Source organism: Taeniopygia guttata, chromosome 6 (assembly GCF_048771995.1).
Source record: "Taeniopygia guttata chromosome 6, bTaeGut7.mat, whole genome shotgun sequence".
Taxonomy (NCBI): Eukaryota; Metazoa; Chordata; class Aves; order Passeriformes; family Estrildidae; genus Taeniopygia; species Taeniopygia guttata.
Genome location: NC_133031.1, coordinates 18818603 through 18833379, shown reverse-complemented (window position 1 = coordinate 18833379; position 14777 = coordinate 18818603). Strand labels below are relative to the sequence as shown.

General features: G+C 41.5%; 1 protein-coding gene across 5 annotated transcripts in view; it reads left to right on the top strand.

The window, feature by feature from the left end:
* Nucleotides 1–226: 226 nt before the first annotated feature.
* Nucleotides 227–14777, top strand: part of WASHC2C (WASH complex subunit 2C) — a 35947-nt gene continuing 21396 nt past the window's right edge. For 2 of the 5 annotated variants that reach the window (XM_030276006.4, XM_030276002.4), the window contains exons 1-15: nt 227–479; nt 887–1051; nt 2546–2611; nt 3295–3468; nt 4132–4225; nt 4606–4664; nt 5436–5483; nt 6712–6816; nt 7080–7167; nt 8342–8410; nt 8775–8887; nt 11030–11102; nt 11855–11911; nt 13770–13937; nt 14570–14703. In XM_030276006.4, the coding sequence (XP_030131866.4) occupies nt 375–479; nt 887–1051; nt 2546–2611; nt 3295–3468; nt 4132–4225; nt 4606–4664; nt 5436–5483; nt 6712–6816; nt 7080–7167; nt 8342–8410; nt 8775–8887; nt 11030–11102; nt 11855–11911; nt 13770–13937; nt 14570–14703 (1518 nt within the window). In that variant the 5' untranslated portion in view covers nt 227–374. The remainder of the gene's footprint in view (nt 480–886; nt 1052–2545; nt 2612–3294; nt 3469–4131; nt 4226–4605; nt 4665–5435; nt 5484–6711; nt 6817–7079; nt 7168–8341; nt 8411–8774; nt 8888–11029; nt 11103–11854; nt 11912–13769; nt 13938–14569; nt 14704–14777) is intronic. The other 3 variants (XM_030276007.4, XM_030276004.4, XM_072931046.1) reach the window with 2 other exon arrangements.

Sequence of the window (14777 nt, the reverse complement as noted above, 5' to 3'; positions counted from 1 at the left end):
GGGAGGGGACAGGACGGGACGCGGTGGGCTGGGAGGGGACAGGACGGGACGCGGTGGGCTGGCACGGCACGGGACGGTACGCGGAGGGATGGGAGGGGACAGGACGGGACGCGGTGGGCTGGGAGGGGACAGGACGGGACGCGGTGGGCTGGCACGGCCCAGCCCCGCCCGGCCCGGACGCGGTGGCTCCGCCCACCCGCCGCGCGCGCCGCCGGGCGCCCCCTGCCGGGCGCGCGGTACGGGCGGGCGGGGCGGGTCACGTGCGGCGCTCAGCTGACCGCGGGGAGCGGCGGCGCCGGCCCGGGCGGAGCGGCGGGACCGGGCCGGGAGCGGCACCAGCGGCGGGCCCGCTGCTCACTGGCCTTCTCCCGAAGATGAACGGGGACGTGGCGGAGCCGGCGCCGGTGTGGGAGCGGCCCTGGTCGCTGGACGAGATCCGTAAGAGCAGCCAGAGCTGGTCCTTGGCCTCGGACGCCGGGGTGAGCGGTGCGGCCGGGACCGGCCTGGCCCGGCACCGGAGAGGTGCGGGGCCGCGGCCTGCCCGGGGCTCGGGGCCGTGTGCGGGGCGGCGCTGGCCGGGCGTGGCCGCGGGGCTCGAGGCGGAGCTGCGGCGGGAAGAGCGCGGCCCCCGGGCCCGGCGGCTCTCTCGTTGCTTTAACCCCCCGGCCCGGGCAGGAAAACTGAAATGAGGGTTAGCTCGAACGGAGATGTAGAACGAGGTGGCTGAGACCTCGTCCTGTGTGTTTGTGTGGGAGTGTTTCGGTCTAATGTGCGTGTGTTTTGGTCCTCAGTTGAAGTGCGTGATCAGTTCTGCCTGTCTAACAAACGGTGCCAAAAGGAAAAAGATTGGATGCTAACTATTGCTTTCCTTTGTTGTTGTCAACAGCTTTTGCATTTCCTGCAAGAATTCTCACAGCAAACCATTTCCAGGACACACGAAATCAAAAAACAGGTGGATGGATTGATCAGTGAAACAAAAGCTACAGACTGTCGCCTTCATAATGTCTTCAATGACTTTCTTATGTTGTCCAACACGCAATTCATAGAGAATGTGAGTACGTTGTAGTACAGCATCAAACTTGTACTTCAAACCTTGTCATTGTCTCTTAATGTAGTGTGGAGAAGTGATTTAGCTTTCTGGCAAGTCTGATGATGATTTAGGGATGAAATGCCTTTTAATTACGTTTTGTTGAAAGATATCCTAATTCCCTTCTGAGTGATGCACTCTCCAATACTGGCAGGTTCCCTTTGCCTTTTCAGTGATACCATCCTTCCTTGCTAATACATGACCTGGAGGTCAGAGTTGTGGGTTTAGAGCTATGAATGAGTTGGGAATTCTGGGATGTCTTGGTTTATCTTCACAAGTTGCATTTTTCTGGACTTACCTGTCTAAATGTGAGGAATGTTATACAATGCTGTAAATTTGCCTAATGGTGTTATTTTACTCTAAAAGCGTTTGGTATAAGCTGTTGACCTGCAGGCTGTTGTCCCTTCATGTGATCATGACGAGCATATTTTCTGGTTAATGTTGCCACTTTATAGATATCTCTATTTTGAAAGATAAAGCTAAACTTGAAAGCCTGTTGCAACATTGTATCAGTGGAAGAATGTGTCTAAATAAGATGGAGAGCTTTAATAGTATTTCAGATTTTTGGAGGGGTTTTAGCACTGTGAGTTTTATCAAGTGTTTTGTTTTGATCAGCATTTGTTCAGGCCGCACATGTCTCATCATGGCATTATTATTAGAAGGATGGTGGCAGAGGTAAAGATGGAAAACTGAATTTATATTCTGAGGTTTTTTGGTGGTAGTGGATTTTTTCAGTGCTACAGTGTCTTTTCTGACCTTGGCTGTTCAGCATAATGATTCTGCTGAGAACAGTTTCTACCAAATGTTTTAAATCTCATGTGCTTACATCTGTTTGTTCCCAAATTATGGTGCACAGAAATAGGTCTTAATTTCTGATTCTCATTTTAGTTAGTGAGAGATCTGTCTCTTCCCAAGGGGATACCTGCAGCTGTGCTAGAGATTTGGATTTAGGTTTGCAGGTTCCATGGAGATCTTTTATCCCCTTTTTTCTTCTTGTAGCTGGTTCTATTAGAGTGCTCAAAGAGCTGGATGTGAGGGATTATCACAACAAACTGAAGGTTGAGGGTTCTTGTGAACCCTCTCTGTGAGTATGGAAGGAAAGCTGCAAAATGACAGAAAACTAAAGGGAAGTAGACAGCCTCTAAGTAAACTAGAGGTTTCACTCTAAAGGTGTCTAGAACAGCTTTACGTTGGGAAGGTTAAAACAGGGCATTTTTTATCATGTTCAAGTTAGTCTGCTAGCAGACTTGAATTACCTCAGTTGCATTGAGAGGTTACCAACGGTACCTTCAGTACCAATGCATGAAGGTACTTGATGTCATCCATGGCTTCTTTTTTTTTAATGTGGAATGAACTTATTTATTATATATTAATGGTGTATTTTGTGGTGGTACCCATGGTTTAGGTCTTGTAGTAGTACATTGTTCTTACATTAATTAATTTTGCTTGACTTTTCAGAGAGTATATGATGAAGAAGTGGAAGAGCCTATTCCCAAAGCTGATGTTGGAGACAAAACAGAGCAGGTAGTTAACTTCAGCTGTATGTTTGCAGCCATTGTCTACCTTCTCATTTTCAAACTTGCTTTACTTACATTTACAGTTTACAAACCAAACTCCTCCCTTTCTCCTTGAAGTCTCTTGTTGGATAGTGTATGTCACTCAGCCATAAAGTTGACAGTGATATTGGAGGCTCCTACAGTGTGTGATCATCTATTAGGGCCTCCCCAAGCTCAGTAGAGTATCCAGCAGATACGACTTATGCATTGATTTTTCAAGTGGTTATGCATGTTTTTTCAGCAAGAGGACTAAGGCCTTGGGCAACCTTACTGGATTCACAGGTAGTAAACTGGAGAAGCAGAATCTGACTGAAATAATTCCTAGGAATAAGTACTCAGATATATATATATATATATAGATATATATATATATATGAAATCTAGATGTATTATACCATAAATGTCCCCATAATAGTTTAGGAGCACAAGTAAAACAATAATATTGTGCTTTTGTGGATGTTTAGAACATCTCTGTTTCTGGAATGATGAAAATTAATTGAGTAAAAAACAAAAATTTTGATTAACCTTCTAATGCAAGAAGTGAAAAAGCTTTCATTGTGCTAATTTGAAATTAACATTTTGTATGTGTGTTGTGGTAAGACTGAGTCTTAAGTAAAATGTAATGAGCATCTGTTTTTCTCGTCATTAAAGGAAAAGACGCGAGAACAGAAAGAAGCTGATCTAATCCCTAAAATTCAAGAAGCAGTGAATTATGGATTGCAGGTTCTGGACAGTGCATTTGAACAGCTAGACATCAAAGCGGGGAACTCTGACTCAGAAGAGGAAGAAAGTAACGAAAGAGTGGAACTGATACTTGAGCCAAAGGTACAGGGGCCTGTTCTTGCTGGGTTTGTTTTGCTTTCTTGGACTTGCTCTTTGCTTCTGTCAGCTGTATTACTGCCTTAGTGTAAAATTGATGTTACCTAAACCTGTTAGCTAAAAAGAGGATTTCATGACTGCATCTGAAGAAGTGCTCTCTGCTGAGCTGCTCCTTTTGTAACCTGCCTGTCTTGCAGTTAGGTTAACATTAAAGTACAGCATCCTAAAGGAAGTTAGTTTAATAGAGTGAACTCTGAAGGGAGAAGCCTCAGTTCTGTGTGGGAGTGGGATGTAAGAATCTCATGTGTTTTGGGTACAAGACATATCTTTATGGGTGGTTTTTACAATCCCAGTAATTAAAAATCCAAGGTCCAGGTTTGGGGATAAGACTCATGCCTGTAGGTCTTTGCAAGGATATTCTTCTGTTAAATGTAGAAGAAACATATTGGGACTACACAAATAGAAGTAGCCACTTCGTTTGTCAGTGTTGAGAGGAATAAACCTCAGCTAGCCCACTCACCTGTACGTTGACTTTAAGCATATGTTTGGTGGGACTCTAAACAAGCTTGTATCTTCCTTGAGTTAAAACAAGGGATGTAAGACTTCTCTTTGTTAGCCATGTAGGGCTGTTCAAAGATGTCAGAAAGACCTGATGTTGTCTCTTTCCAGGATCTCTACATTGACAGACCATTACCTTACTTGATTGGCTCTCAGCAGTTTATGGAACAGGATGATGTTGGCCTTGGAGATCTCTCTAGTGAAGGTATGTGCTGGCATGACCTTTTATTTCTATGCAAGCAATTAGTTCCTAATCCAAGATTTTTGACTGTTTTAAATCACTGCTTTGGTTATCCTGTATACTGTTCTTGCATGGTTAGGTGCAGGCTGTAATTAGCTGGGGTAAAAGATGTTCATCATACTGTAACAACCACATTTCCAGTATACAAAGCAGTAACTTCTTAGTTACTTGTGCTTTGTGTATTAGAAAGACAAAGTGTTAAAATTTCATCAGCTTTCAAAGCTCTTTTCAGACCACTCTCCACCTACTAGAATTTTAGTTTTTTTCACTGTCTTTAGGTGGCTTAAATGGTATCTATATTGTTCTGTGTCTGATGTTAACTTTTTTGTTTCCATTTAAATTAGAAGGATCAGTAGATAGTGATCGAGGAAGTGTAATTGACAGTGAAGAGAAGGATGAGGAGGTAAGTGGCAAGTACCAGCTGCTTTGCACAAGCATTCCTTTCCTGTGAGGCCATTAACTACCTTCCTTTTTGATGTTGGCTCTCAAGATAATACTGCGTGATGTTTTTTACCTGTGTTGGTTGGGATAAATATACTTTGTTATTGTTCTTATGTAGTGGTTTCTTCAGCTTTCCAGAGGAAAGAGGAGTTATGTGATATTTACTCTAGCTGTTATGAATGTAGAATACTTCAAACTGAAGTGTTTTATTGCACTCTAATTTAATTTGTGAAGCAAATCAGATTCTTATCAAGAATTGCATTTATGGAGAACAAATCTGTTGTGAATTACAGTTACAAAGAATGGGATGGAGGCTAACAGGAACAAATTTATAGCTTTAAGTAATGCATCTCCAGGCTTTGCTTCATAAATCTGCTGCACTGGAATATCAGTTTCTGATATGTTTCGCTTGCTTTGGCTGGCATGTCTCTGCTTTGTAATTCTGCTATGGAAGCAATCCCTTTCTCCTGAGGTGTTTGCTTTTGGTATCTTTGTTCACTTAAAGTGAAATCCCTTTTGAGTTACTTGGATGCAGTCACAATGGAGCCTGCTGACTTTCTAGTGAGCACATGTCGTAAAGATTGTCAGCAGTGGGGGAACAATTTCTTGGTCAGATCATGGTGAGGAGATCTGAATGTCCAAACTTCAGCAAGTCCAGAGTTTCTGAACCCTCTCCCTTAACCACTGGATGAAGTAATGTGTGATACTTGTTTCTGGGTTTCTTATGTTACAGGAATCAGATGATGAATTTGGAAACCCTAGTGAAGATGACCATAAGACGGTATGGTTAAACACTCTGACACATACCTGAAAGACGTCACATTTGTGACACAGTGAGCATGCATGAAAGAGGACATGAGAGCTCTAGACAGTTGATTATTAGCAACTTTGTGAGGTCTGACTTTTATAACTTTTTATGGGAAGGTCCTGGGCAGATGGCACCATGTTCTGAAAATGAACCTGGGTTGAGCTTAGAGACAGAGCCTATGTGGGATGGCATTGCCTGATATGTGTTTTCCTCAGGAATAACTTGGGAGGCATGAGAGTTCAAAGAATCTACCCCAGGAAAACTAGGCTTCTGTGGGCTTGTTTGGTTTATAATTAAAAATCTAATCCTGCTGTGCAGGAGGCAAGGAACAGTGCAGTTTGAGTATTACATGGAATCAAAGATGTGAACAGGATTAGATATTTGAACAGTATATCCATTTGGATAATGAATGAGAAGGAAAGAGAAATAATGAGATGGAAAACTTCAAGCCTGACTTTAGTAATTGGTTTTAGAAGAACGAATCTTTCCCATATTTAGCTGTGCCTCTGCAAAAGACTTTTAGGTGGGGATCCTCTATCTGGCATGATTTAATGTCAAAAGAGCAATGTTGCAAAAAGCAGCTCTTAATTAATCTACTTATTAATAAAAATGTTGCAAAAACACTGAGATGTTACTTTAAGCTGACCTTCATAGGGTAGCTTTGTATGCCTGATGTATTTTAAGATGAGCAAGTATCTTTGGGTTGTTGGTGATTTAGTTCAATTCTGGGTGCTTGCCTGTGCCAGCCCCCAGCTCTCGTCCAGTTCACTTCATCTTTTTCACCCTCTTACTGACATGACTGAAACCAGGATGCGAGCATGTAGTGTCTCTCTGCTGTCCACCCTAAGGACAGAGCAAGATGATCAAGGGGACACTAAGGAAAACATAACACAGTGTTCCTGTTAAGACTAAATGCCAGATCTTTAGTTTGTGTATGGTAATGGTACACACCTTGTGAGGGGAGCCCTTGTGTCCTCAGTTGCAGCATTCGGTAACACAGCACAGGGCTGGGGTGTGCTAGAGAATGCAGCAACTTGCTTGGAGCTAGAAGCACTCCTTCTTGCCTTTCAAAAGCTGTGAAGTACTCCAAATTGGCTGTAAATTCCTAACATTTCTGTAAGCTTGATTTGAATATTTTATTCTAAGCAGATGTAATTTTGTGCTTGTTTTGTATGCAAACAGGATATTAATTGTTTTTTAGAGGATAGCCCAGATGAGTGATGAAGATGATGATGATGGCTGTGATCTCTTTGACTCAGAAAAAGAGGAGGACGAGGAAGGAGACTTAGATGAAAGCACAAAGCCTGTGAGTGATTGCTACCTTCCTTACAAAGCAAGGTGACATTGAAAACTATGTGTTCATCAGAACTAGAAATTCTGAGATTGTTTTTTATTCTTGATGCATACCTAATCTGTGCTTTCTTAACAGAAAGCTGTTTCTTCTTCTGAGGGCTTCAGGCAAAGTCTAGACAAGATACTGTACAAGTGAGGCTATAGAATGCAGTATTTATAATTGCAATTGCATGAAGTTGCTAACTGGATCTGCTGTTATTTGTCCCTGCCACTCAGAAAAAGAAGAGGCCAACATCATTTGCAGATGAGCTGGCAGCCCGAATCAAAGGAGAAGTGCCAGTCAGACAGGATGAAGAGTGTTCATGTGAGTTATCTCTCAAGTTTTGAAAAGTGTTTGTGCAGTAATGGGGGACTTGTGAAAGTGTGGGACAAGAGATTGTGGATTACTATACATGAAGTTGCACAGATCTATTATTTGAACATGTATTAGGTAAAAGCATGATAAGAGGAATTGCAGAAACTATTTTGTGCTCTGACTGATTCTTTTCCCATAACTCAGAGGACTGAAATGGAATTCACTGAGAGTTATAGTGGGAAACACATTGCTTTCAGGTCACTTTCAAAACACACAATATTGGAAATGTTTACTTTCCAATCTGATTCTCCCTCTGCGTGTATGACCACATGTGCTTTCTCCTGTTTCAAATAAGTTTGTGGAAGCTATTGGTCACTTTGGTTTTTCTGTGAGCGCTACAGTAGAAAACATCTCAAGCAGTAGATTAGGGTTTGCATGTGGTGTTTGTTTTCTTTGTGGCTGAAATATACTGTTTTGAGGAAGTGTTCCTTGCTACTATCACTCATGATATTTTAGACTAAATAATGCATTTACTTTTGGATTGCTTTCAAAGGCAGAGATGTGTCAAGTATTTAGTCTTGTAGCAAAGCAGAAGTTTAAAATAACTAGCTGAAGTTGAGTTGGCAAGTGCTTGTCAGGCTGCTGTTGACCTGTAATATTGAGAAGATGAACAGACAAGAGCTGTGTGTGTGTTCCTGCACAGTTCAAACAATCAAACTAGGTCTGTTGGTATCAAGAGTATAAAACCTACCAACTTAACCTGTTCAGTTACAGGGAAATCTTCCAGTCATTGAAGTAACCTTGTAAGGCCAGAGGAAATAAAACTCTGGCTTTGCTTTTGGTAGCTGAATGAAGAAAATAATAAATCTGGAGCCATTTGAGATGCTTGCAGGTTCTGCAAAGGTGTGGAACCTGTACTGTCTGGAATGCTGTATTGCTTTCTGACATTTCAGGTGACACTAGGCTGCATGTAGACAATTGTGTTGAACCTCTAGTGCCTAAGATAATGATTCCATTATAATTTTAGGTACTAGTTTTAGAAACTATATTTCATAGAATTGATTCATATGAGAGCGCAGAGATCAGCTTGGTTTGCTATTTTCTTAGGTTCTTTTTGCCATAGATAGATCTTAAACTGTAAGTAAATGTGGACTAGTTTTTCATTGAAACTTTCTTCTTAAAGCCCTGTCATCAGAGACCAAAACAAGGAAAACCCCAAAAGAGAAGAAGGAAGTTAGAGTTCCATCGGATGGTAGGATATCCTCCTCTCTTATTTTTGAATTTTGGGCTGGATTGTAAGATAACACCTAAGAAATTGTGGCTTTGCTATAAATCTGGGTGGGATATCAGTAAGCATCGTTCAAGATGAATGTGTAAACAAATCTATGTTGTGATGTGCATGTAAACAAGGCTGGAAACACACTTAGTGAGAGTTCTTCCTTTAATGTGGCTTTCTGCAGCAACTGCACAACCCAGTCTGTCTTCAGCAGCTTCCCTCTGTGTCATGTTTATGAGAGCAGACGGAACCAAAGCTGTTCTTATTTTTGGTTGTCTCTAACTGCCTTTCCTGAAACTTGGTCAGCCTTACCAAAGCTTGTGTCTCTTGTACTTCCTAGATGAAGATGATGACATATTCAAGCCTCCTAAACTGACTGATGAGGACTTCACACCGTTTGGTTCAAGGGGTGGCCTCTTCAGTGGTGGAACAGGCCTCTTTGATGATGAAGAGGTGAGACTGCTGCACATTGTAGTAATGGAGTGTTTCCCCCTTTAAAAAACAAAACAAAAGATCCCTGAATCTTCCCACTTCTGGAAGACAGAGAGGACAAACAGAATTTTGTTTCTTGGTAATCAATTGTTGTGGAATAGCATAGCTTTCCATTGGGGAAGAACTACACAAGTGACATACTTGTGATCCCATTGGTACAATGTCCTCTCCTCTGCAGTACTACTGCTGAGAGATGTAGGTGTGGTTCCAGCTCTATATTAGACAGGTTCTGATTCCAGGAGAGCTTGATTGGCTCCTTACTTTTAGCTCTGGTGGTAAACAAAATGCCATCCAGATTGTTTATTTTAAATCAGCAGATTTTATTAAAATGCCTGTGAAAATACTGAATTTTGTCATTCTATCTCTGATTCTGGGAGAAATATAAAGGAAGGAGAACCCTGAATGATGCCATTCACACTTTATCTTTCACATACCATTGTAGGCAGTGCTGCTGCTGAGTTGCTCTCTTTCTGTGCTGTTAAAAGTTTTTTATTGCAGTTATGCTGTGTTGTTTCATCCAGTTATTGTACAAATCCTGGGATGCTTATGTTGGCAAGAAGTGTTCATTTTAAGTTTACTCTTGTACTACCTAGAGCTGACTTGAAGAAGAAATGGCATGAAGTGCATTTCTGACCATATTTTACCACTGTGCACGTGAAAGGGTGTAGAAACCTGATGTCAGGGCTTAAGATTTAAGAATAAAAGCAAATTATTGCCTCTGATGCAGCTGATATTGGTGACAGTCGAGCTTAGTCCAGAACAGTAGTCAAATTGTTGCTTTTGTGGGATGTTGTCTTCATTGTTGCAGCTAGAATAAAAGTTGGGTGTTCCTTGGAGGCAAGGAGGTATTAGACTGAAATTTGGAAGGAGGCCTCATGTTTCTCAAGCTTCCCATGCCCAATCTACTAGAATACACCCAACAAGCACTGAACAGAGGCATTGTGTGTAGGGAGGGGGATAGTTCTGTGCAATGCTTTCCATTCTAACACAGCCTTTATTGAAAAAAAAAATCTATTTTTTTTTAAGTGGCAGACAATAGCTTAAAAAGAATATTAAAAAAAAATCTGATAGTGCAAGCCAGGTTTGTGTCAGTGCAAATTTGAATGAAGCCGTCACTGAGTACCTCTTGGTGACTTACTACTCAGACTACTTCCCTCATCTGTGTAGAAAGACAGCCAAGCAGATCTGTCTGTGATTGTTGCCTGCATGCATACACCTGGTCTTGGTTTTCTGTTATCTGAGGTTAAACATCTCGGAAGGTGACTTAGCTTCACTTTACTTGTGCATTGGAGGAGGCTGCGCTGTACCAGGAGGCAGACACAGCAGGGCAACAGGCAGATAATAACTGACATGGCAATTGATCACTGACACCTTTGCCACACCCCTGTGCTCCCATACTCTTTCTGAAGTGTTTTGTCTTCTTTCTACAGAGTTTTATACAAAGACCATGTATTTTGAGTCTCCAGGTAGTCAGCCCCTAGTACCAAGTTCTCATAAGAGGGAGGCTTTCAATAAATTAAGTGGTCAATACTCAAAAAATCTGTCAGTTTCCTGCAAATCCATGCTGTGATTCTTGGAGATTGCTACAGGGCACTGCAGCCTGAACACTGGAACAACTGTGGGAGTGTCCTGCAATGCTTTTGAGCTGTGATATTTTTCCCTGCACATATGTTTTATCCACATGAAGTTCAGGAGTATTTTTATGCTTGTCCTGACCTGAATTTTTCCCTCAAACTTTACTGTATAAACTTCAGTAGGAAACCTTAGAAGGGTGTAATCAGGACCTAACCAGCTGTAGATTAATTAGTAAGTCCTTGAAGATGTACAGATAAAAGGTCATTCCTTCTCTTCAGCAGACAGACTAGTCATCAGTTAATTAAATTTTAGAAGAGTGCTGCTTTTCTGAATGTATACACTCAAGTTAACACTTAAGTACCTGGGTTTAAGTCTGTAATTGCAGACATTCTTTTGAGAAGGGAGTGGTGATTACCTCCTCTGTCTTGGCTTAGAAGTGAACAGTCAGTATGGAAAAATCAGCATCTGTAATTTCCTACAAAAATAAATTCACCATTTCCCCCCGTTTGTATTTTCATCTATGAGCAGAGTGATCTTTTTGCTGAAGCACCAAAAGGAGAAGAATCAAAAGAGAAAGAGGAGCAAGCCCCAGTAAGTGAAGGTAAGAACCAACAGTTGCCTCCTGTAGTCTTGTCTACGCTGTGATTTATTACTGCTAGCAGCTAGACTGTTCCAAACTGGAAAGCCTGGTGTAGCAATTGCAGGGCAAGTCTCTTCTCACCAGTCTTAATAGAGAATAGCTGTGTTGAATTTTACATGTGTTTGTTTGCTATGATGTGTTACACACACCTGCTCTCCTAGAGCTGAAAGGATGTCCTTACTGCTGTTGGCAGAGCTCTCTGTGTGTGCTGTGTTCCTGCTTCTCAAGTGTACTTTGCAGGATACAGTTGTGGGTTTGAGGGGAGCAGAGATTTCTTCTTGCAGATTAATTCACATGAGTTTCCCACTAGGTGCATATCTAGACCCTTAAGGACTCTGAGCACACGTGCTGTATTTGAAGAATTTTCAGATATGTTGGGAGACTAAGCCCTTTTGTTTTGAATGTATTGAAGTGATTTTGAGTGTGTGAATGTGAACTGTTGTAAATAATGCTGTATGTAAACATGTAATGTGTTTATTAGCTTCAGTATAGTAGAGCTGTTCTGTGGAGTTTAAATTGAAAAAAATAGACTGTTACATATATTTGCAAAAGCCTAAAAGTTCAAGAAGAATGTGTTAAGAGTTATGAGCTGTTAAGAAATAAAAAAGCAGCTCAGACAACTTCTTGGATTCTTGTTTCTGTGGTAAAGTTCTGAAGGCTTTGACAGCATAAAATAAGTGCATCCATTTGTATTGTACTTCCTATGATTTCAGCATCCTCTACAAAGTCCTTAAAGAAAGTTCCTGCAGGTGCAGTATTTCTATTTCCAGGTATGATTTATTCAATAGCCAGTTGCTTCATGCACAAAATGCTCTTTTCTTTAAAACCTACTGCTGGGGTTTTAAAGAAAAAACTATCCAAATACAGCAGCAGCACTGCATTGCTTGAACATATGCTTAATGACAAATACAGATGCTTCTACCATGCTAAGCCTAAACTCCAGCATGTTTTATGGATAATCAAAGATTCTGGAGGAGCTCTGAAGGTAGGTGTCACTGATGGCAGACATTAGCAACTGTCAGCTTCAAGTGTTGTGCGCAGAACTTTAAGAATGTGTGTCACTTCAGCTGATACTATGCAGCTTAATTCTGCTGTGCGTGCAGTCACATCTTCCACCTCTAGCATGAGAAGGAACTGCATTTTGATCTTTCACATTTTAACATATTGCCTTGGGTTGGCAGAAGAACAGTTTAAACATCAAGTTCCTATGTTAAGACCAATCTTGTTTTTCTGGTTTTGATTCAGAGGATCCTCATACATGGGGAAGAACCAGATCTATGACTTGAAGCTAAAAGTAAAAAAGAATTGTACTAAGAATTGTACTCTGTTTCTTATCAGAATCCAAGCTGATCAGTGAAAATAAATGTCACCAGTTGTTTTTGAATTTACTGACAAAGATTGCTGTCAGTGTGCAGGCTCTTCACTTGATTGAGGTACCTGAATTTTAAGTTTTGGCCTTTCTTAATAAAAGTCTATTTTAAGACTGGCTTCAGTTAACCAAGACCTCAGCCAGCATAATTTTTAGCGTAGGAAGTACACAAATACAGGGTCAAAGATATATGTCAACAATGGGACTTCTACATAATTGTAACACTCAGTAGCAGAGTTTAAAACAGCAGATTGATGTGTGGGATTTTTTTATCCTTTCTTCTTTCTTGGAGGTAGTGTTGTATATGCAGTGAGTTTAGTCTTTAGTTGCTCCCTCTCAATGACTTGTAGATAGGCTTAAGTCACCAGAGAAAAGCCACGATTGAGGCTCCTTTGCTATTCCACTGAACTGTTTAGGAACTCAATAATCTTTAATAAATAACCAAATTTTGTGGCTGTATTCCTGTCAATCCTGAGGCACTTTATAATTGCATAATACACTTTTTTTAATAAGAACCTGCAGCTGATCAAAATGTATTCAGTCTGCTGACTTCACCAAATAGCAGTCGTTCTACTTTCTGCCAAACTTTCATTCAAGTATCTCCCCACCTCTGTCTAATTTCCAAGCATCTACACATGAGAAGCCAAAAGACAGGCTTAGACCTTTAGGAGTGTTTGCAGATGATCAGGCACTTGGCACTGAGGCTGGACATTTCCACAGCAGAGGCAGAAGGAGCAGCTGCTCTGGCTGGCTCTAGTGAATCACTGCTGTATGTGCTGTGCACAGGGATCTCCCAGCCTCGTGCCTCAGTACAGCTGCTGGGCTCGCATGGCACGTGTGGCTCCTGGGATGAACTCAGTCACCCGTCCTTCCCTCTCCCCAAGCACCTTACCACTTCTGTTGGGTCACAGTGATGCAGTGTACTAGTTAGAGTAGGATTCTGGTTTGGGAAGTCCATAGGGGCAACAGTGTGGGAGTACTGAGTTTCCTAGCTTCAATACAGAGCCTGGCTGCTGTTCCTAGGGAAGATGAGCAGGTTTGAGGAGAAAGTGGCTGCAGTGAGTGAGGGGCTGTCTGTGACTTTGCTTTACCGGAATGTGTCTAGCTAATGCTTTTGATGTGGCACTGTTGCAGGAGCGCTTTAAAAGTTGCTGAGATGGAAACTGTACCTGATGTCACTTACTATGGCGCAAATTCAGCTTTTTGGTAACTCTGGAAATGTTATTTTGATTTTTATTCTGCCCCCATCTGACTTACAGGAGGAAGTGATGTGTTTAGGTCCACTGTAACTGGAGAAAAAGACAAGAAATCTGCAGCACAGAGCACAGGAAAAACTCCTAAACAATCTGGGAAAGTTGTTCTGTTTGATAATGATGATGATGATGATGACTTCTTTGTGGAAGCAACTAAAAAGCCTCCAGATCCAGGTACCACTAAACATTTGTTGTGAAAGACTAAACACAGAAGTGTTTAATCTTTGTGTTTTGATTTTCATCAAAATTGAAACTGGTAGGAACCAATGGGTTACAAAATTCAAACCTTCGTCACTGCAATTTCTACTTGGGCTTTGAGGGCTTGTGGTTTTCATTGATTTTTGGTGTTCTGTTGTAGAAGATTTTTTTGTCATTGGTATTTCTTTTCATCAGAGTGGTGTGGAGCTGGTTTGTTTGTACATGCTCTCCCCTGACTTGTCTCTAAGGATGCTCCTTCTACCACTAGAGCAGTATCTAGACTTGAATTAGGGAATTGGTACAGGCTTTATTCACACAGCTTTTAATCTTTGTGCCCAGCATTCCCTATTAGCAAGGTCTAGCTGCTGCCTGTGCTAAGCCAATACAAAACACTGCCTTTAGAGGTGCCAGCTGGCTCAGCTGCTTGAATGTTTTCTGTCACCAGTGCTTTCAGGTAAGTGGTATTTCACTTTGGGAGCTTGTCTGGCTTTTTCTCTCAAAGACTCCTGATGATGGTCATCATTAAACAGTATGGCATCTTTTGAAACTCTCTTATTTGCTCGTGTTCTGTATTCCTCATTCCCTGTTGGTTTTGTCTCTTTATTTAGTCAAGTCCACAGCTGACCTATTTGATGATGATGAAGAAGGTGACTTATTCAAGGAGAAACCTGCCATTCCTTCTGTGGTTGCTGGCACAACTAAAGAAATGGAAAGCCATAGAGAGGCAATAGTGGAAAAAAAGGTAATGGCATATAAATCGATTGTTTGGCGGAGGTTTTAGGAAAGGTTTCTAGTGGATTTGAAGCAGTCTTTCCA